The following is a 21,357-nucleotide window of genomic DNA, read 5'->3' as shown; positions in this document are numbered from 1 at the left end:
GGAAGAGAAGAGAAGTAGTTGTAAAATTTCGAGGCAGAACCATGTTGGAATGCAGGACTATGTAATAATGTTACTAAGTTGAAAGTAGATAGTCTTTCCCTATCCGCCGTAAAATTGTATACCGAAACTTCTACACGCTCACTGCCTTAAATATATCTATTTATCTATCTATCTATATATATAATTTTAAAAAAAAACCTTTACCAGAGAAATGCCAGAAACCTAAAGTCCTATATTCGCGACCAGTTTGACTTCCCCACTACAAAGTAGCACACACTTTCCACAGTTCTCATAGTTGTGAATCAGTTGTGCCCTCTTCCCACTGGTCTAGGAGCTAGGGCGTGCGCGTTTCGTACACGTGGTATTGGGTTCGATTCCCAGTGAAGAACATTATAAAATTTGAACGCATTAAGATGTTTCTAATTTCAACTTAAACTGTAGATCCTGTCTTATATAACCTTGATGCTGATGCTAAATATGAGCAAACAAACAACTATCTTCGATACTCGTGCAGCTTTCAAGTAACATACAATCCACCATAACAGTGCTTTCCGCGTGAGTACCCTCAAAATATTTCCCCAGATTCGTGAAGTTCTTCAGAAAGAGATAGGAAAATACATACAGAATATTACCATCCCATCGTGAATCTCCTTCCTCCTTGGTTTCAACCGCATGTAATATCCTTTTTCATTGCAGTCACTCCCGTTTCATATACAGCCCGCATAGCGTAACCGCTAACCGTTTCGTTTTTGGTGCGAGCGATCCAATTCAATTCCCCGTTGGAACACCCGGTCGAAAAAGTGTGAAAGCTTTTTCAGGCCAGTCGTTCTGAGTGAGATTTTCCGGGGTTTTCCTATTCAGACCAGGCAGTACCTCACATAATAGTCCTAGGCTACTACTTCCGTCCCAGTTTTCCGGAGAGGGACGTCATTCCTCATACGTTGACGGGCTAACGTGGCTATAGATGTCTAAAGCCCAGATATCTAATTCCTAATCCTAATATATATATGGTGTTTTAAAAAAATGGCGCCCACGGACCATACAGTACTATTCTACAAGTCAAAATAAATCTAAAAATTTGCATTTGCATACTTTTCGAGTCCTTGTCTGGAGACACAAATTACACTATGTGGCAGCGCCGCAAATAAAGAACCATATATTAGATCTACCAATCTATCAAATAGTTATATCGATTCTTTACAAATTGCAACTAAAGTCCATATTAATTAACATTAGCATCACTTATTAGTGTAGCAATCGATTCAACTACTTGTATTCGTAGGGTAATGTTAATGGCTTCAAGTTAATCTGCGACGTTCCCACATTGTGAAATTTTGATTCCCCATTGCGGTTGAAAGAGGCCTTGGAGAGCATACCATCATATAACATTTTCGCTTTATTTTGGCCTGTAGAATAGTGCTCTGTGATCCGTGGGCGCCATTTTTAAAACAACCTATATATATTTATGTATACTACTTGTAAGCACTCGTTGTCGGGTTTAATATCAAATTCCGGATAAAAACAGAGGAAGAGGATGTCCTTAAAGGAATATCCTTCAACCATTCCATTGCCTAGGTATTTATTCCCTCACTGTTACATAAGCCCTCATAACAAATACGTCATGTTCGTTACATAAAAATCAGACATTCTTAGAACAGCCAGAAGAGTGCACACATTTCAACTCCACCAATTCTTCTCCAAACAGAAAATAGGGAAAACTGCATCGTGCGTGATTAGATCTGGGACAGATCCGTCTGTATATAAAATTTGGCGCCCCTTAGTTCTGAAAATTGGGAAAATCTTTATTAGAAGACCTTGTTATGATGTTTATATATATCCTTTTGAGTCCCCCTTACCCCGCACTCATTATCAACTCTTCAAGTTATTTAGTTCTCTTGACACAACATTGTCATGTAACAGTACAGTGAAAATCTATTATATCAAAAATTTTCTTAAAATTGTATATACCCTATATTCCGTTGCTACTAAATAACTACTTAAAATCTACGCTAGTTATGGAAATTCATAATTTTCTATTACTGTTTTAGTCGCACAATTCTGAGCGAAAATACGTTATTCGTAAACGTTAACCGTCATGGTCTCAGTTTACTTTTACACGGGTAAAAGTGAATCTGAAAAGGTAGGGGGATGGATGACGTTACGGCGTCCCCCGTGCCTACCTTTGCCCATTGAATTTTTTTTTAGGAAGTGTAGGGACGCCGTAGATAGTTTTGGAAGTGGTTGAACAGTGTCTTCCCACGTTCCCTTTTACTTTTATCCCTCCTCTTACATACAGTAGAAACACAAAGAAATATACAAGCAATGACATAATTTAAAATTATAACTTTTTAAAAATCAGTCATGGGCTAATATTTATTCAGTGTATTTAAAGTAAAGTGTAAAATCTTTTCATTTTAAGTTTTACGATAAATCATTGTCGTTTACTAGTTTTGCAGCTTAATTACACAAATCTTTGCGAACAAAGAAATACAATCAATTTTTATACACAAAACATTTTTAAACATAAAAAAACAAATACGGTATATAAAACTACCGAACAACCGGAGAAATATAGTTGGCTAACTTCCCGTAAATCTTAAATTAAAAAAAAAAAAACATACAATTAGAGAAAAGCAGGTCAACAATACGGGAGGAGAAGACTTGTAGACGGACTTGAGGGACTCGTGTTCGTATAAAAGATATTTCCCATTATCTTTTCAATAAAATATTACACACCTTACAATTTAAAATTTTCGGGAAGACGTATGATAAGTGGCCCTGATGGACAAGCAGAAGTGGTTGTAAAATTTAAAACAACAAACTTTTAATGAAATTTAACTTTAATGAACCAGCGGAATTGTTTGATAATAATGTTGATCCCAATATTTTAACCCAATAATTCCCAATAATTTATCCCAATAATTTAGAAAGAGAAAGAAGAGAGAGAGAATATATGTCAACTCTTGTAATATTCTCAATACGTATGAGCTTTCTTAGCGTATTGTAGTTACATCGTTAACGTCAACTGTCAGGAAATATGATTACTGCCAGGGGATACCCACGAAGGGTTTCACTGGACCCGCACCCTCAAAAAACTTATTTAAAAGGAAAAGATTGTGTTTTGTTTGTACCAGGGAGCACTCATGGAAAGTCCATCCGATTTGGACTGCATGAAATCTTAGTAACTTGGCAGACATGTGTGCACTTCCTTAATAAAACTGTACTTGATTTAACAGTGAAATTATTATTGGTTTATTTCTGAAGAACAAGAAAAATTTTAAGTATTTATATTGACCAATCAATAAGCGCGAGAATTTCCCTGGATTTTCACGTTATATCAAAAAATGCCCTTTTTCCCTTTTAGCTAAATTTACCTACGCAATTTCTGTAGATTAGGGAAATTTCCCTCAAACTACGAACACTGCATGTTATTGCTGCGATACCCATGTAACTTTTACAGTGTGAAACTAAAATATCAGGTTATTAGGAGCATATTTTTGTCTTTAGCATAGCACAAATATACTCCCTTTTCAAAAGCAAAATACAAAAAAAAAAAAAAAATAATAAAATAAAATAAAATAAAATAAAATAAAATAAATAAATAAAATAAAATAAAAAGTTTTCCTGGAGTGCACAACGTTTGCTACTTGGAAATTATTTATCGTTTACTCGGATCTAATACAGAATAACGTCGTGTCTGTGTCTTGCAATATTGTACCCCTCCCAACTTTTGACACCCTGCACAAAAATTTCTGAGTCCGCGCCTAATCGCAGTATATACCTTAAGAATGTTACTACAAACTTCAGTTCATAAATAATAATAAGAAGAAGAAGGAGGAGGAAAAGTAACAAACAATATTGAATACTGACTTTTGAATGGGTATTATATGCTTGTATGTAAAAAGTAATTGCTTGAGTTTAGCAGTTCAAGAGTTCGGCGTTTTTCTTTCCTTTCTGTTTTCTTAGTGTACCTTAGTAATTTGCTCTGAGAATCTTAACTATTCAAACATTACTATGCTGTAAATAAAATAATAACAATAAGACTGAAGACTGGTTTTTCATACATATGTAAACAAGAAAAACTTACTACATCAATACAAAAATAATTTACGTAATAAAGCTATTAATTTTTTTTAAAAAATGCATATAGTGCAAATTGAGAGGTCGCTATAATGCCCACTATCACATTGACTCAGGGATTTTATTACATCCAGGCACCAGACCATATTAAAAAAAAAAAAAAAAAAAAATCAATGGGCGGACGAATATTGACACTATTAAACATGTCGAATGGCGAAACGTCATTAAAATTGTTATGCGTAAATTGAGGTAAATTAATAACATTATTTTCGTCCAGTAGAAAAATTCTGGGGAGAGAAAGCTTTGCTTCTGGGGTACCGGCACCTCCTGGCCCCCCTCTAGTTCCGCCTGTGTTTCAACCTAATAACACTTCATACTGTGCATTCCACTCTAGGCGCTTTTCTCTCTCTCTCTCTCTCTCTCTCCTCACTCCCCCCCCTTCCCCACCTGCCTAATGAAAAGTTTAGCGAAAGATCGTATAATGTACCACTTTTTTGGTCTGAGTAATTGTTTTCTCTATTTTCTTTTAAGTAATTCATTGATTAACGAGTTTTGTTTACCAAAACTCCTTTATATATTTGCTTCCCGTTTAAGTATCTGGTCCATGAGAGCTTTGTTTTATAGTAACTTAAAGTAGAATTGAAACAATCTCTTAGCAAAGCACAACGTTTTACTAAAATAATTCATATGTAACAGTTTTGTGAACTATCTATACATCATGGCTTCATCACTGTGTACTAGTATGATGAAGCCAAGAAATGTAGATAGTTAACGAAATATTACATATGAATTCCTTTAATGAAACAGTGTACTTTACTCATAGATTGTTTTAATTCTACTTTCTGTCCGTATCTACACCTGTCCAGGAGGCAAATATTCTCAAGAATTACTTGATAATCAGAATAAACTTTAGCTAGGAGGTAGAGGGTCGGAAATTAGGAGACGAGCTCATTGATGGAAATTATATTTAAACCGGAAGTGGTAGAAATGAACCATTTCCGGTTTCAATGTTCATCACTATAGAGTAAAAAGAGTAGTAGATCGCGAGAAGCTATTTTCTGTAATCGATTAAGCGTTCCAAGAATTTATTTCATCTACATCTTTAACACACTACTAAAACCGGAAGAGATAAAAGTCCACTACAACTCCTGGTATCAATATTGGTCTATATAGAGTAAAAGCGACAAGAGAAAGCGAGACACGGCTTTCTTTCCTAGAATCAATTTAGCGTTCTAAGAATAGGTACCATTTTCTCTTTTAACCTTCTATTCATACCAAAAATGGTACAAATAAATCACTTAAATTTTAACGTTGATCACTATAGAATCTTCTTTCTCTCCTCTAACATAGCTTGGTGGGCAAGATGGAGAGCTGTTTTATACTTTGATAAGGTCTCTTCGTAACTGCAACTAGATATTTTATCCTTTGTATTCTTTCTGCCTTTCCCTCTATCAGCACAGTGATCCAATCAGATTGCCGAGTAATATGGTCACGCATGCTGTTTCTTCTTTCTCCTATTATCTTCATGATCTGTCGTCCTTCATTAGCTTCCTTTAGTACGTCTTCATTCCTTTTCCTTTCGGTCCATGATATGCACAGAATTCTGCGCCAACACCACATTTCAAATGCTTCCAGCTTGGATAATTTAGCTTTTCTCAATGACCACGTCTCTGATCCGCTTCATACCAGTCATAATAAATCGTTTACGAACGTCCAACGACATATTTCTTGATATTAGCAGTTCTCTTTCCTATTGAATGCTTGTTTAGCCTGCGCTATTCTGGAACTTACGTCTTTTTCACTTCTTCCGTCCGAAGATATTAGACTTCCTAAAAACATTAATAAAAAGCGAGAAACAGTTTACTGCAATGAATTAAGCGTTCTAAGAATATATATTCTATCTCTACCCTAATCTCTCTACTAAAAGTGGAAGTGGAAGCACATTTCTATATTTCCGGTTTCGATATTGAGAAAATTTCATGTAATATAAACCAAACTTGACTGAGGTAATATTGTATTTCTAGTGTGCTTAAAAGATGTAATTTGTACATTGAAAATGATGCAGGACACTTTGAACATTTGACTTAAGTAACCTAACCTGATGTTGCGATATAACTTGTAATAATTTTAATTATTTATTAACGTAAATAATGTTCCTTCCAATTCTAATTCTTTTTTTTCTCTCTCTCTGTAAGATTGTTATTATTAACAGTGTGTTCCATATGGTCTATTAGTAATTATAATAATTTCTTAGTTTCCTATGTGATAAATAATTAATTTCAAATGCATTTTTTGTCAAGTGACTCGTGCCCGACCCTATATGTTTAGGTAGACATTCCGCTTTCTGTTTTTCAGGTGGAGTTTATGAAGTATTTCCGTTTAGTGAAGGCAGATGAACCCTCACCCAGTGATAAACCATCATCTCAAAAGAGACTAGTGTGTCGTCGCTTTCACTTAAATAGATATGCTGCCATTCCTTTCTCATCGCCTCTGGGCTTAGCTCTTTATGAAGAGATCCGCCTAAGATTAACTGGTCAATGGAGAAGTAATAATTATGAAGAGTATTGTGTTCCTAAAGATACTCCCGTTCATAAAGATACTCCCCGTCCTAGTGATACTGCCAGACGGTCGAATGGACAGGTTCACGAGGGACGTGTAAGTCCAGAATCTAATTGGCAAGTGACATGGAAGAATAAACGAAAAGGAAAGGGTCAGTGGAGCCATATGTATTGTTTCAATAAAAAACAAAGAAGAGAACGTCTCTTAACAATTGCTACAGGTAAGCAACAGTATTTGTTTTCATTTTTATAGTAATAATGTTACATATGTTATATTTTGTAGTAGTATGGACTAAAATTTCAATCACAAATGAATTGTTGCAGGTCATGGCAACAGTTCCAATGATATTCCAACGAAAGTCGACCTTTCAAGAAATTATTCCTTATTTTTATTTTATGTATTTTCTATTTTTAAAAATTTTATTTTTCAAAATCAGTGCGTGTTCTTTTTATATTACAAGAGAAGATTCGTATATATGAAATTATGTAGCATAGTGAAGTGAAATCTTTCAGTTTTACGTCCCACAGTTACGCCAGCTGGGCTAAAGGAGACGGTGATGATGATAATGAATGAAATGGTGGAATGAAGAAAGCGGGAGGAAACGGAAGAACACCGAGGAAACCCACGCACTCCACCACCAAGTTCACTTGGCACGAGCTGGGATCGAACCAGGGATCCCATACACCAGAGGTGAACGCTGTACCACTGAGTCACCGCGGCCCTTATGTAGTATAGTGAGTGTGTGTTATGTAGTAAAAGTGAGTGAGTATAGCTATATGATAAAATTTATATTTGGAAGATATTCGACCTGCGTGGAGAGTGTTATAGTGAGAACATAGATTGAAATGAAGACTACCACAGTTCATTGAACAAGGCAGAAATAGAATGTTTCAGTATTTGTCAATAGATTGAAATAAAGACTACCCACAAATCATTGAACAACAAACAAAAAATAGTTTGTCGGTAGATTGAAAGGAAGACTACCCACAAATCATTGAACAACAAGCAAAAAATAGTTTCTCGATGTTTGTCATAGATTGAAATGAGGATTACTCATAATTCATTGGACAACAAGGCAAAAGAGATTTTCAATATTTGTCGATAGATTGAATGAAAACTACCCACAGTCAGAATTTGGTAATTACGCGTAAAAAAAGGTTTTCTACATGACCGTAAAATACGTAAAGTACGTAAAACTAAAAACGAATCTACAAATTGAAATATAACGTTTTTCGTGCTATAACTGATTTGGCATAAAGAAAAAGACAAAAAGTTCCTTCCAAATTTGTGTGGGCTTTCGCTGGATTTTGCAGTTTTATAAATTGCCATATTAGCTTCATAAAGTAGCCTTGCCTGTATAAATAAGTATTACAATTTGCAAGCATGGTTATGTTTAAAAACAATTTCATCGTTTTACGTTTTAAACCCTCTATGCTCGACAAAAGTTTTAAGCGGGACAAACCATGGTGAAATGAGAGACGATTGTGCAATGTAACAATAATACTATTAATTTCTAGTCGCTGGATCAAAAGGCTTTCTGTAGTTACAGTGTTACTTGCTGTTGGCTGTCCAGTCGGTTTCAGTTTCCAATGCTCTTTCCCTTCCGCAGACTGCAATGGCGGTAAAACTGAAAGTAGTAGTACCTACATGCTACATATGCTCTTCCACAGTCTCTGTTATTAATATAAACACTGAAAGTTTAGACTTCGCTTCAGTTAATACAACTAGCAAGTTTGAAGAAATCTTTTGTATTATGTTTTTGAATACTTAGTTGTGATTTCAGAACTTGTGTATGTTTGTGTCTAAGTGACGGACACGCTACAATATTCACAGTACTACGAATCGGAGCAGTAGATCTCATGCCGTGTAAGAGCAACTTGGATTTATTCGGATTACTACGTGCCGAGTGTTGTGAATGTGGAGTAACTACAAACAATACAATAAAGGAATCTGAAAGCTCACAGGAAAGTTTGCACTAAACATTCCAGCTCCAGGAAAGCTCTCAAACCACTACCAGTAGCCTTCACTTGAGACAGAGACTTCCAGTTCTATCCTTTCCACTTCTAGTTCCAGCTCAAACTTTGCGATCAGTTCCCGTTGTCGTCAATAGTCAATCTGCCTCCCTCATCTCATCAAGAATGCCCCACACTATCAGTTCTAAATCTTCCGCGGCTAAATGACAGATATCAGGTTTTGTGACAAAATGAATGCTACCACAAAGCATAATATAGATCTTGCTCTTGCCATCATTTTATATGGCTTCAACATTCCGTAGTAAAATCAGTGCAATTTTTAAAACTTCTGTTAACTAATGCAGCCTGCCTAAAAACCTTTAAGCAAAAAGTATTTTCTGAAAAACTACCGAATGAAGTGTACAATGGAGTTAATCAAAGTTGGTACAAGCTGCGTGTTGCTTATAGATAGTTTGGTGGCTGAATAAAAGGTTGATAAATGAGATTATGGCTATTAGTGATGTAGACCAGTGTATCATTTGTAAGGATAGAAGTCTGGAATTTAGGTGGACCAACCACTAACTGAATAGTCTGATGTTTTGCGAGATGAAAATAGGTTAAAAATTGAGTTGTAAATAGTCAAGTTTAAATGTGACCTGAGAATCGTAGTGAAGCATGTATTACAAGCAAAAGGGTTATATGCGCCTGAGCATGGTAGGTAAGCCTTTGTTGCAAAGAGAATCTGTAAGTAGATGTGGAGCCTGTATGGGTGGAAATATGTTGTACGCAAAAGGGGTTATATTTAAGCCTGAGCGTAGTAGATAAGTTTTGGCTGATGAAAAATTCGGTGCAAATGTGTTCAAGTGTGATCTGAGTATAGATTAGTAGGTACAGATGTAATACGAGAAATTATGCCCTTCATGTGCAGAAAATGAATAAATTGTTTATTCAAAGTGGTCATTTATTTGTAGCAATCTTGTTGATTTGATTGGAGTGATTTAAGATTAGTTTATATTTGTCAGATTTGAGGAATCAAATATTTTTAAGTTTAGAACAAAAGTTTCCAAAATTATTTTTCTTCTCTTCACTTAAATACGAGGCGCAACCAGAAAGTAACTTTCCTATGCGTCCCATAGCTAGGAAACTGCATGTTGCGTGAAGCGACTGCGTGCACGTGAGAGAGTAAGATCCTAACTTGGCGCATGCTCCAGCGGAACTTCCCTAGTGCTCTCAGTAGCATCGTGGCAGTGGTTGAAGATGGATGTACCTATTCCAGCTTCCGCCGCATGTAAAGTGCGAGCAGTGATTAAGTTGTGAAATGCACAGGGATAGCGCTGATTGAAATCCATCGTCAGCTATGCCAGGTCTATGGGTCTAACGTCATGAGCAAGCAGTTCCTACAGATTTCCCGCTCCTTATTGGACCCATTGTCATGGAGCGCCTATTGTTCAAGAAGTTGTGTGCCAGGTGGGTGTCGAAGCAACTGACTCTAGAACACAAAGCAAGCGCATGGGGTCAGCATTGACATTTTTCCAACGATACAGCTGACGATGGATTTCAATCGGTGCTATGCCCTGTGCTTTCAGAAACTTTATGACTGCTCGCACTTCACATACGGCAGAAGCTGGAATAGGAACGTCCATCTTCAACCACTGCCACGACGCTACTGAGAGCACTAGGGAAGTTCCGCTGGTGCATGCGTCATGCTAGGACCTTACTCTCTCACGTGCTCACAGTTGCTTCGCGCAACATACGGTTTCTTAGCTATGGGACGGGAAAGTTACTTTCTGAATGCTCTTGTAAATAACTTGATTAATCGAAGCTTCGTCCCTCTATAGGATATCGACCTATAAATAAAAGGTGGTAAAAAGACAAAACTTTGAAATAGTAGCACTAAGTAACTGTTAATAAAAGAACTACAGCCATTAGTAGAGATAGCATACTCTATCATGTTGGTTACAAGGTGAGATGAGACGTAACTTTGGATGGATGAGCAATTTATTAAATAAATTGTAAATACTATAGATACCCCTTTGTTTTTAATTTCAGACATTAAGATCATATTACACTATCTGTAAAGGTTAAAACTGGAAGCCCAAATGTTTTGAAGACTTCGTTTAAAATTTTGTTCAGCACAAAAACCATATACTTCAGTTCTAGATTTGTTATCTGCATGATAATTTCCTATCTTGGGGCCAGGAGCGTCATTTCAGATTTTGCTTGGGGGGGGGAACCCCTTGATATAAGTAAAATTTCGCGTATTTCATTGATTTACTACTGTTTTATTGATAAAATCTATAGAAATCTCAAACTCAGGGTGGGAGCAATTGCCCCTCCCTGCCCCCCTAAATGACGCCCCTGCTTGGGGCATATCATTATATCGTGTTCCGTCACACTGAACAAACGTGTTGATGAATTTACTAGTCACGGTAGCAAGAGTGAAACAAATTCCAGAAAATCTAAGAATCTCTTTTCTTTATCATAGGTTGAAGATCGTTGCAGTGTCGTCTAATAAAATAGTTTTAGCAGTTTACAAGTGCACATTATACGTTGTTGTCTTTTCTCAATGGTGCAATCTACAAACCCCTCCAGCTCTAGAAAATTATTTCCCTATGTCATTTTGCAATAGTTTAGATAATCGAAGGAGGTTCATCCATATTTAGGATTTTCCTTGGAATTTCGTTGTTTTCCATTAAGAAAAGTTACCATTAAACTGTACTGCTGTTAAAAGCTTCATAAATTTCGAATATATATATATATATATATATATATACGTATATAAAACCGAGTTGAGAATCCTCTAAGAACATTGCCAGAACGAACTTAAAAAGAATAGAGAGATGGAACGGGAAGGATAACTGTGATTGTTCCTACTTGCAAAAGGAAATCTTTTTATCCGCACCTTCTTCTGTTTCTCGCAAAAATTCGCAGAATATCATCTCTCTATGACTTATGGTTTTCGAGATATGGCTCCTTAAATCTCCAGAAATTTGAATTTTTTCGGCCAATATCTGGGGAACGGTGGCCAATTGGCCAGTGGCCATCAGTTACTATTTGGCACCAAAATGTTCACCGTCTTCTTAGGTATTTATCAACACCAATATGATCTTTCTATGACTTACGGTTCCCGAGATATGGCTCCTTAAATCTCCCGAAATCGAAACTGTTTTTTTTTGGCCAATATGTCGGCAACGGTAAGTCATAGAGAGATGATATTGGTGTTGATCAATACCTAAAAGGATGGTAAACATTTTGGTACCAATATTAACTGGTAGCCATTGGTCACAGGTTACTATTTTGTAGTAAAATGTTCACCATCCTCTTAGCTATTGATCAACACCAGTATCATCTCTCTATAACTTATGCTTCCCGAGCCTATGGCTCCTTAAATCTCCCGAAATCGGAACTCTTTTGGTAAATATCTCGGGAACGGTAAGAGTGACGCGAAGAATTCCATCACTTTCTCACAGGGCTGGATTAACTCATGTGGAGGCCCGAGGCTAGAAAAAATATATGGCCCCTGCTGACTTCACGTAATACATTTCTGTGAAAGTACAGTGAGAGAGTTAAGTGAATATGTTTCATATTTTTGGTCATATTTTATTTTATTATGATGATGATTGTATCATGATTCTACATGATTCTTTTTAGATAGCCAGTTGAGATTTTAACCAGAGTGGAGGCTCGTGCCCATCTGGTGGCCCGGGGTTATAGCCCTCCTAAACCCCTCCCTTAATCCGGCCCTGTTTTCTCAGATAGTTTTTTGATGTTTTCTCGAATGAAGGGCTCCAAATTGAAAAAAATTGCAAATAACAGACACACACACACACACACACACTGAGAGAGAGAGAGAATTCAGTAACGAACTTTTTAAGTTCGTTGATAAAGTAGGTAATTTGGATAAAATGCCAGTTACAGGATATTTTGTGTATCGTTATGCTCATTAAATTCTTTATAAATTCAAATAACTAATTTCCTATGTAATATATAATGATTTGTAAATAATGTTGCACATCCTGTGTAATACATGTTAAATGATGTTCCATTTTTTTTTTTTCTTTAGGGTTAAACAAAAGAAGTCGCCAATTGTTAAGAAAGTGTCATAGACTTGGAGTTAAAGTGGACAAATTATCTCAAAATCAGATACGTCGATATACAAACCAAAGATTAAATACCGAGGGTCTCAGGCCGGAAGTAACGACACAGAAGTCAACGCTTGCTGAAGAAAAGCGCAGCCTAAGTCCTGTTGTAAGCACAGGAGATCGTCATGAACCAGAACCACAAATCTGTACAATATGGCTTCCGGACGCAAATGAACTGTCAAATAACAAAACTTCTAGTCCAAAAATTGTAAGCACAAGTATGAGTGAGACTGCAACTTCCGACAGCATAGAAAAAACGTTTATTCCACAAGTATGTATAATTCCTGTTGTTGATATTTGTTCTTCGGATGAAGAAGAATCGGAATGTGTAGTTCCTGTGGTCGATCTCCTCTCTTCAGATGAAGAAGAGGACGTATTTTGTGTAAGTGTATCGGATGTGGATGTGGAAGTAGACCGTAGCTTTCGGAATCAATACGAAGTGCATTCAGGATAGAACTTCCAAATAGATCAATAGAAAGTACTTTTCGGTCATTACCAAGTAGCCATACTTGAATTGGGAGAATGTACGTTTTCCAGGATTTAAAAAAAAAAAAAAAAAAAAAAAAAAGCATCAAAGTGTTTTGGGTGTCACTGTAATTAGTAAATGTGTATGTTTTGTGTGTTAAGAGCACGATTATGCTATGTAGTTATGTGCTGAGTTTACGCTATGAGTTTGGCTCAATCAAGTGAAGAACTATGTCTCTTCATGCTGTATGTGGCGTTATTAATTTACATAAATGAATTGTGTAGTGACATACAAAGAAAAAATCTTCTGAACAATTCAGAATTAAAAAGCTGCCTTAATTCTTTCATAAAAAGTATGAACTTAATAATTCTTTCTAAAAGAAAGAAAAAAAAGATTTATTTTTCCATTAATAATATGAGGCTGTTTCTTTTTACCAAATTTATGCAGCCAAAAAATATCATCTACTATTGAGATAGATATATTTTTATTTTTATGTTTTCATTTTCAAAATAAAAATTACTTTACAATTTGTTGTAAAGAAAACGTTTGATGTTTTGTATTATAAAATTGGTTTCATGATTGTCGTAATGTTTAAGCAAAGAAAGGAAGCCTTTTCTTTCTTGCGCAGTTACTCTTCATAATCGCTATGTATAATTTAAAATGAAGAAAGAAAAGAAAACAAGACATAGGTTGTTTATATAGGGTTATTCAAAAAGCGCGCCCGTTTTGTTACATCAAATTATGAACTTGCTTTTTTTGAAACACACTAACAAAATTCATAAACATGTTCATCACACATTTCGATTTCAGGTAATGGAGATCATACTGGAGAATTCTATGTACCGAAGAACAGCCTATGCCCAATTCTTGGGAACGGCGAGGAACCGATTTCATTGGACTAACATCCACACTGTCACGAACTACCGCAATGTTTGGCTCAACGACCACCATAACGACAACCGTTGAAACCGTTTTGATGAACCTTTTCATAACTGCGAACTGTTGATTCATTCGGCGCCTCATTTCGTCCTAGAACCGCACGAAGTCGCCTGACAGTTGTTGCATAACTTTCTCTGTTCTGATAAAAAGTTTTCACAATTAGCACACGTTGTACTATAGTAAACTGCTCCATGGCTAGACAGAGACTGAAGAAATGCTAGAAATTCAGACTAAAGCGACAATCGGAATGTTTGTGGGTAGGGCAAAAGAATGTCGGCAACCGAGAAACAAAAATTTGCCAGACGATCCAAAACCGGCGCGGTTTCTGAATAACCCTTTACTAATCTTTTTGTTGTAATAGTTTACACTTGTGTTTTGTAACTATAAGTATGCATAGGACCAGGTTAAGAATGTCAAGCTTTCGGTTGGAAAATTTATTGATCGAATTCAAAATGGTGACCAAAAGCTCATTGCAAACTGAGTAAATATTCAGAAGTTAATGTGAATACATGCATTTTCAGAAAATGCTGTCATTCGGGCAAAATCTCTTCGAAGGTAAGTTTGGAGATGACACAAGTACGTATAAATCTTCTAAGTACTGTTGTGTGCAATATTATTCATGGTATATCAATATTCCTTATTTAAAAATCATTTCAATTATTCTGTTCGTTCAAAACGACATGTGATCAAAGATGTATTCGGTACTTATACATTTACGGCACTTCTCAGAAGTTTGTAATTAATATAACCTGTGCAAAATCAGAAAATAATGTATAATACTTTAATGCATTATTTTCCTTAATGTATATATATTAAACTCTTAGTTTGGTACGGGATTTACTTTACTGCTTGTTGTTATAGACTTTCTTGTACTTTCACAGGAAAGCAATTGCTACTTACGGAAACAATTTGAGTAAATGGACTTCAAAAATAAAAGAACTTTTTTTTAAATTGATTATCGAAAAGGAAAGACATAGGAGTTATACTATGAATTGCGGTCTCAAAAGAGTTTCGTAAACCTAAATAGACAATTCAGGACTTCATGTGAAGTATGAAAACCCACGAACACGAGAAATCGATAAAAAATAATTGTAAAAATACGTTAATTAGTTATGCGTTTAACATGCTCCTTAGAAGTAATTTAAGTACACATCTCTTGCTAATCGATTGAAATATTTTTGTTTTTCAAAGAAAGGAAAAAAGCCAAGATACACTTAAACCTAAAATCAATGTTAAAATACGTGAATACTTGCGAATAAGAAAATTACATAGCTTTGGAAAAAAAGAAGAGTTGAAATACCTTTCAAATACGTTGACGTTTTTACATTTATAAAGCACCTGCAAGTAAAATATTACATTTATTTCGTTTTCGTTACTGCAAGAGCTTACATTCAAACATGTAAATGCACTCTTTTATTTTCCATAAATATATTGTTTCCTTGATATTTTTTTTATATATTGTGTACATCGTATTATACGGCTACTCGTGTACACATGTAATCATGTGTTTTACTTTAATAATAGTTGCTAGACAGAAATTTGAACTTTGGCATAGATAACGTTACTTTGGGTTGTAACTGTTCGTACCGCTAATTTTACAGTAATTATGTGATATCTTCAAATAGATAAAAGATAATCGAAAAGTGGAACAAGAGCTTGCTAGGCGATATAATTTTACATGAGATACCATTATCACGACTCACTTATCTGCTTTCGATTTCCAGTCATTTAAAAAATCGTAATTTATTTTCGCGTTTGTAAATGGCGTCAAACGGAACGCTACTAGGTGACTCTTGATAACGGTACCTTATGCAAAATAATATTGTCTAGCGCGGTCTTGTCCCACATTTCGATTATCTTTTATCTATTTGAAGATGTCACATAATTAGCGGCATTTTAATTTCACAGTGATTAGGCCTCTTAACGTGATCTGGCATCTAAGAAATTTCATCTTGCAGAATAACTTTTTTTTTTCCTAGTATATTGTTAAATACATCTCATCTTAGTATTTCTGTGACTGTGTATATTGTGATTGTGGCTTTCCATGTCTATATACATTATTTTGAAATAGTAGTAATAATAACAAATCTTACAAATGATAAGATTTATTATCTACAATGCAAGAAACTATAATCATTAATAGAACAAAACAGTAAAATTTAAATCACGTTAGCCAAAAATACTGCTCTTGATGATCTAACCTGGTCTTTTATATTGTATGTATTCAACTCTGTTGATTTTTATTTTTTCGTTGTGGTTCAATAGAAGAAAATGCATTCTTCTAATTTATTGAGTTGCATGTTGGAAAAACAGTTTTCTTATTTTCACCAGAAAATTGCATTAGAAAATTTTAAATGTGTCAAGTTGTTTGAGTTACAAAGTATAGTATTGCTTTCGCTTTAGGAAGTGCTATGTAAAATAGTTATCGTGCTCTAATTATTGTTTATTATACGAGAGCAAGTGAGCTAATATAAAACATTTCGCCGAAATTATATTTTTCTGTAAAGTAGTGAGAAATGGAGGTATGAAATAGTGAAAGAGTATTGTTGGGCAAGTCGATTTTTGTGGATTTAGTTTGCACTTGACTGTTGTGTATACACGAATTAATTTGATTCTAAGTTAAGTTCATAGTTGAGACAGTGAAAATCAAGGAAGCTGTAGATGAGAGCAAATATTTTCCTTCAAAGAAAGTTCAACGTAAGTAAAAGTGAAATGGCAACTTTTAATGTAGGTTTGGCCATATTGTTTCTATTGTATTGTTCTTGGGTACAATGTTATAAAAATTTTAATATTACTGGAAACAATATATATATATATATATATATATATATATATATATATATATATATATATATATATTTCAAGAAAATATACTGTTAATAAATACAAGGACACTTTTATAATAACATTAAGCATACATATTATTATTATTATTAAACGGGAATATAAAGTTCGTGTCCGAAATATAGAAATGAAATTTATCACACAAGTCACTACACAATTGAGTATAGACTTCGAAACTACCACTATATCATATATATCAAATAGTAAAGCCTGAGCCATATATCATCTATTTTATCCCAATATTAATCCACATTATAAGTCGCCTCCTGCAAAGGGCTATACTTCTTTACTCGTTCTTTTGCCAATAACTTGTGGGCAAATAAACCAATTTGTCTTCGGTTTCGTTGCCTGTTTAGAGAATATCATTCCTTTTGGGTTACCGACAGTCATGCTTAAATTAGCTTATTTGTCTTAAACCTGTTGAAAAAGTTCATAATGGAAAAATATGCTCTTGACTACTAGTTACAGTAGTTTCTTTCATTCAACAAAACGCTGTTATAGTAAAATCGATACTTAAAGGAAAGCTTCCATCCTATACTGTATTTGAATTAACTACAAAGTAGCAGAATAACATCACCATGAAAAGGCATCATTTTAACGTTTCACACTTGTTACTTGAGCATTTATTAATCTTTCTTTGTAGTAATTGAAAATGTAAAATCATCAGTTTTAATAATAATTCTATTAACATTAACATTTGAGATAACAGACTGCAGAGAAACTTTTGTAAGTCACTAAAGAATTAACAGCACTCATTCCTTGACAACTCTGAATCGTGAACGCAAAAGCGAAATTGAAGAACGAACTAATAGTAATAACTTTTTGAAGCCGAATTCAAAGATAATTTCATTCCATTAAGATTATCTCTTATCACTGTATCTTTTGTATGATTTGTGTACTGTCATTGCGGCTTTCTATATTTATGTTCAATCTTTTCCACTTAGTACAAATATTTTTTAAAAGAATTACGTAAAAAATGCACGAAACCATACTTTTCTTGTTCATTAAACACGTGTTCCAGTGAATTTTTTCTCACGTACATATTTCTCTATATTTATAACTGTTGATTAGCTTGTTCATTCTTAACCAAATAATTACTAGTTTCAATTTTCTATAATAAAAATCTTGCCTCAGAAATCATATTATCACTTTCGAAACTTAATATTTCAGCTGTAGTTGTTAGTCGTGATCTTTAGAGAAAGTTGGAGTGAAAGAATATGAAAAGGTGTTCTATAAATATTTAAAGAAAAGTAAGAAGTTGTTGAAAACGTAACTAAATTTGCGGAAGTCGTTTTCACAGCTTACTGCTGTTTTTTATACTGCCAGTGTGCTCGCGTGTTGTTTTAATATCTTGGCTTAACATTAATCACTAAACTCAGGTACGGAGATTGAGACAGAATATGATATTCGTTATTATATAATTATCGTGAATACAGGAACAGGAAGTAGAAAACACAGCTAGCAGCACTGAAAAATCAACAATGACTTCCAAATTCAGGTACTTTTTCTACAACTTTTATTAATGTATGGAATACTTGTTTTGGAGAGACTTTCAAAGGTTGTGTTCAGTTTGAATACTACAACCGAAATATTGAATTTCAAAAGTAATACAGTAAACTCTTTATTTCACGGACTAATTGAAGCGATAAGGTGTCCTTGAAATCAGAAGTCCTTTAATTTGTGAATTGCGTTGTGAACAATATTTAAAATAGAATATTATGCTTGAAATTGTGCTGTATAATGTAAGTGTAAATTTCAAATATTTCATGTACATACCATATCAGTAACCGAAAGCTCAAAATCAGTAACCAGCGTATTACAATGGTGAGAAAAAGCCCCAAGCTTCCGTTGCCTTCCCGTTGAATGTTGTTTCTTAATAATCACTGATGTACTGTCTAATAATACGAATCACTGCTATACTACAATCGCATTCTCAGCCACGTCTTTCAAAAATGTGGCCGAAATTTTACCTCATCAGTTTCTTTCACCCAACTACATTTGTGAAATTCTGTTCTCAAATCCGAAGTCCGTTAAATCAAGGGTTTACTGTAATAAGATTTTTCATATATATATATATATATAATTTTACGTGCTAATTCGATTTAAGTAGACACAGTTAAGTTTCAGTTTTCGTTTTGAACTATTTTTAATACATTACACTGTAAAGTTATTTTGCGAAAGTATATATATCTTAGGTATTTATAAGCAGAAATCACTTCTGAAACTTATTGTACTAATCAATATGTCCCACCCTATTTTGTGTTTAGCTTTACTGTAGAAATAAATAAGAAGTATATGAATTTTTTAAAGAATATACGTACAGTATGTAAAGTTAATGTTTATTTTTTAAAAAGTTGCTTACCATATAAACTGACCTTATGTAGCATTGAAAGTTGTAAATAAATAAAAGAGGCAATCCTAACTTGTTAATGTAATTGGAAAGTACACTGTATCATGAAACTTAAGAACCTGTAAACAAAAGAAATTTGGTACTAGAATAATCTGGTACTTCAAATTCTTGAGAAATTTGGTATCTGATACTTTACCAAAGACTGGTACTTGAAAATAATGAAGGCTGAATGCATATATGTAAAAGTTTTAAATAGTGCATTGCATTGGTGTTTTCTCCATACTTGGACTATAAAAGAAGAAGAAGATTATAATTCGAATAAAAGTATTGGCAAGTCAACAGCAGAATGAAACGTTGTGGCACTCTGAAGTTAATTTTGACACATTGTGACTACGGAATGTGTTAAATTCTTTTTGTGATCAAGCAGTGAGATAGAAGAAATATATATCTGTGGAAAAAGAAAATGGGAATAGAAATCTTCATGTATCCTTGAAGATTTTTGTTAACTGACATTTATAAAAACCTTATTATTGAGTTGAAAATAAAAACATTGGCTATTTGAAACAGTTTTTATTATTATTATCTGTTAGTCACTTATTTTTACAGTATTTATTTATTTTTCATAAATGCTAATGTTTATCATTACATAGTAATATCTTAATTATTTGATGACTTACATGTATTTCATAACATTTTTAAATTCTAATATGATAAAATGATTAGTTTAGTTTAGATAAATTTGAATTTGATAAATTCGAGAAACAAAGAAAACATTTCCGTAACAACGCAGGAAATATCACTGAAATCAGTGTTTTAACAGACTATTGTTCAGCTTGAAATGGTTGTCCATCAGATATTTTAAAATTTGCCTTTTTCCTGAAGTTGCTATTGATTATGAGTTTATATGAGGCGTTCCCTGTAGTAAGAGCAAACATCAGGTCATTTTTTATTTATCCAAAGTAATAATAATAATAATAATAATAATAGAAATTTCAGTAAGAATAGTAATAGAAGTAATACGCGTAACTAACTGATAGAGAAACTTTGGTTGACTTCGCCCTTGTTACCCGGAACGTCTTATAGCTCCTTCCTTCGCTTAAAGGCGTAGTATTGATACGAAGTACATGTAGGAAATGGTACTTGATAATGTTTTGTGTACTCATGAAAATGAAATGAAATATTTGAGTTTTACATCCCACGATTATGCCGGATACGCTAAAGGAGATGATGAGAGAAATGAATGAAGAAAGTGGGAGGAAACGGGAGAACCCCGAGAAAAAACACGCACACGGTGTTTGTTCACCACAAAGCTCACTTGGCGCGAGCTGGGATCGAACCAGGGACCCCAAGCACCAGAGGTGAATGTTCTACCCAGCCACCGCTGGCCGCCTGTGTACTCATGTGAGCATTATGCGTTTTAGGATTCTTCTTGCCGTCTTGTGCCAATGTTACTTTAATGGATTTTAATGAATTCTAAGTTGAATAGACTGAAAGCATCCCAATTTATCTACTTTCACTACCTAACTAACTAACTCTATGGCCTATGGAACCCGGAGGTTCAACACCGCGTTCACAAAAGCTCTCCACTGACTTCTATCCTTAGCTAACTGCATCCACTTTGTACTTTGTATTCCTGTCTCTGCGAGATCCATCTTAATATTGTCCTCAGATCTGCGCCTAGATCTTTCTAATGGTCGTTTTCCGATTGGTCTTCCATTCAAGACTTTGAAAGCGTTTCTACTTTCTTCCATTCTAGCTACGTGACCTGCCCACCTAAGCCTCCTAGACTTGACGACCCTACTTTCACTATGATTTCTTAAATGTTACATATTTGTTTTCGGATATTTAGCCAAGACTCTGATCATTTTAACTCTTTTAAATTCTTGAGTTTTATTCAAGAGATACTCAAGAACACGAAATGACTTCCAAGGAGATCAGTTTCACATTTTTCATCCCACATCCTGTTCTTGAGCTACCTAAAACTTTCATTGGTAGTTACTCGCTATTACCTCTTGAGGTTGCTAT

General features: G+C 34.5%; 1 protein-coding gene across 2 annotated transcripts in view; it reads left to right on the top strand.

The window, feature by feature from the left end:
- The window catches only part of LOC145671292 (uncharacterized), a 91,362-nt gene extending 71,466 nt beyond the window's left edge, over positions 1 to 19,896 (top strand). For both annotated transcript variants that reach the window (XM_081740248.1, XM_081740249.1), the window contains exons 7-8: positions 6,436 to 6,859; positions 12,655 to 19,896. In XM_081740248.1, the coding sequence (XP_081596374.1) occupies positions 6,436 to 6,859; positions 12,655 to 13,187 (957 nt within the window). In that variant the 3' untranslated portion in view covers positions 13,188 to 19,896. The remainder of the gene's footprint in view (positions 1 to 6,435; positions 6,860 to 12,654) is intronic.
- The last annotated feature ends 1,461 nt before the right edge of the window (positions 19,897 to 21,357 follow it).

Source organism: Thermobia domestica, chromosome 15, assembly GCF_964235325.1.
Source record: "Thermobia domestica chromosome 15, izTheDome1.hap1.1, whole genome shotgun sequence".
Lineage (NCBI taxonomy): Eukaryota > Metazoa > Arthropoda > Insecta > Zygentoma > Lepismatidae > Thermobia > Thermobia domestica.
The sequence above is the reverse complement of the archived record's forward strand: the minus strand, read 5'-3'. Positions and strand labels throughout refer to the sequence as shown.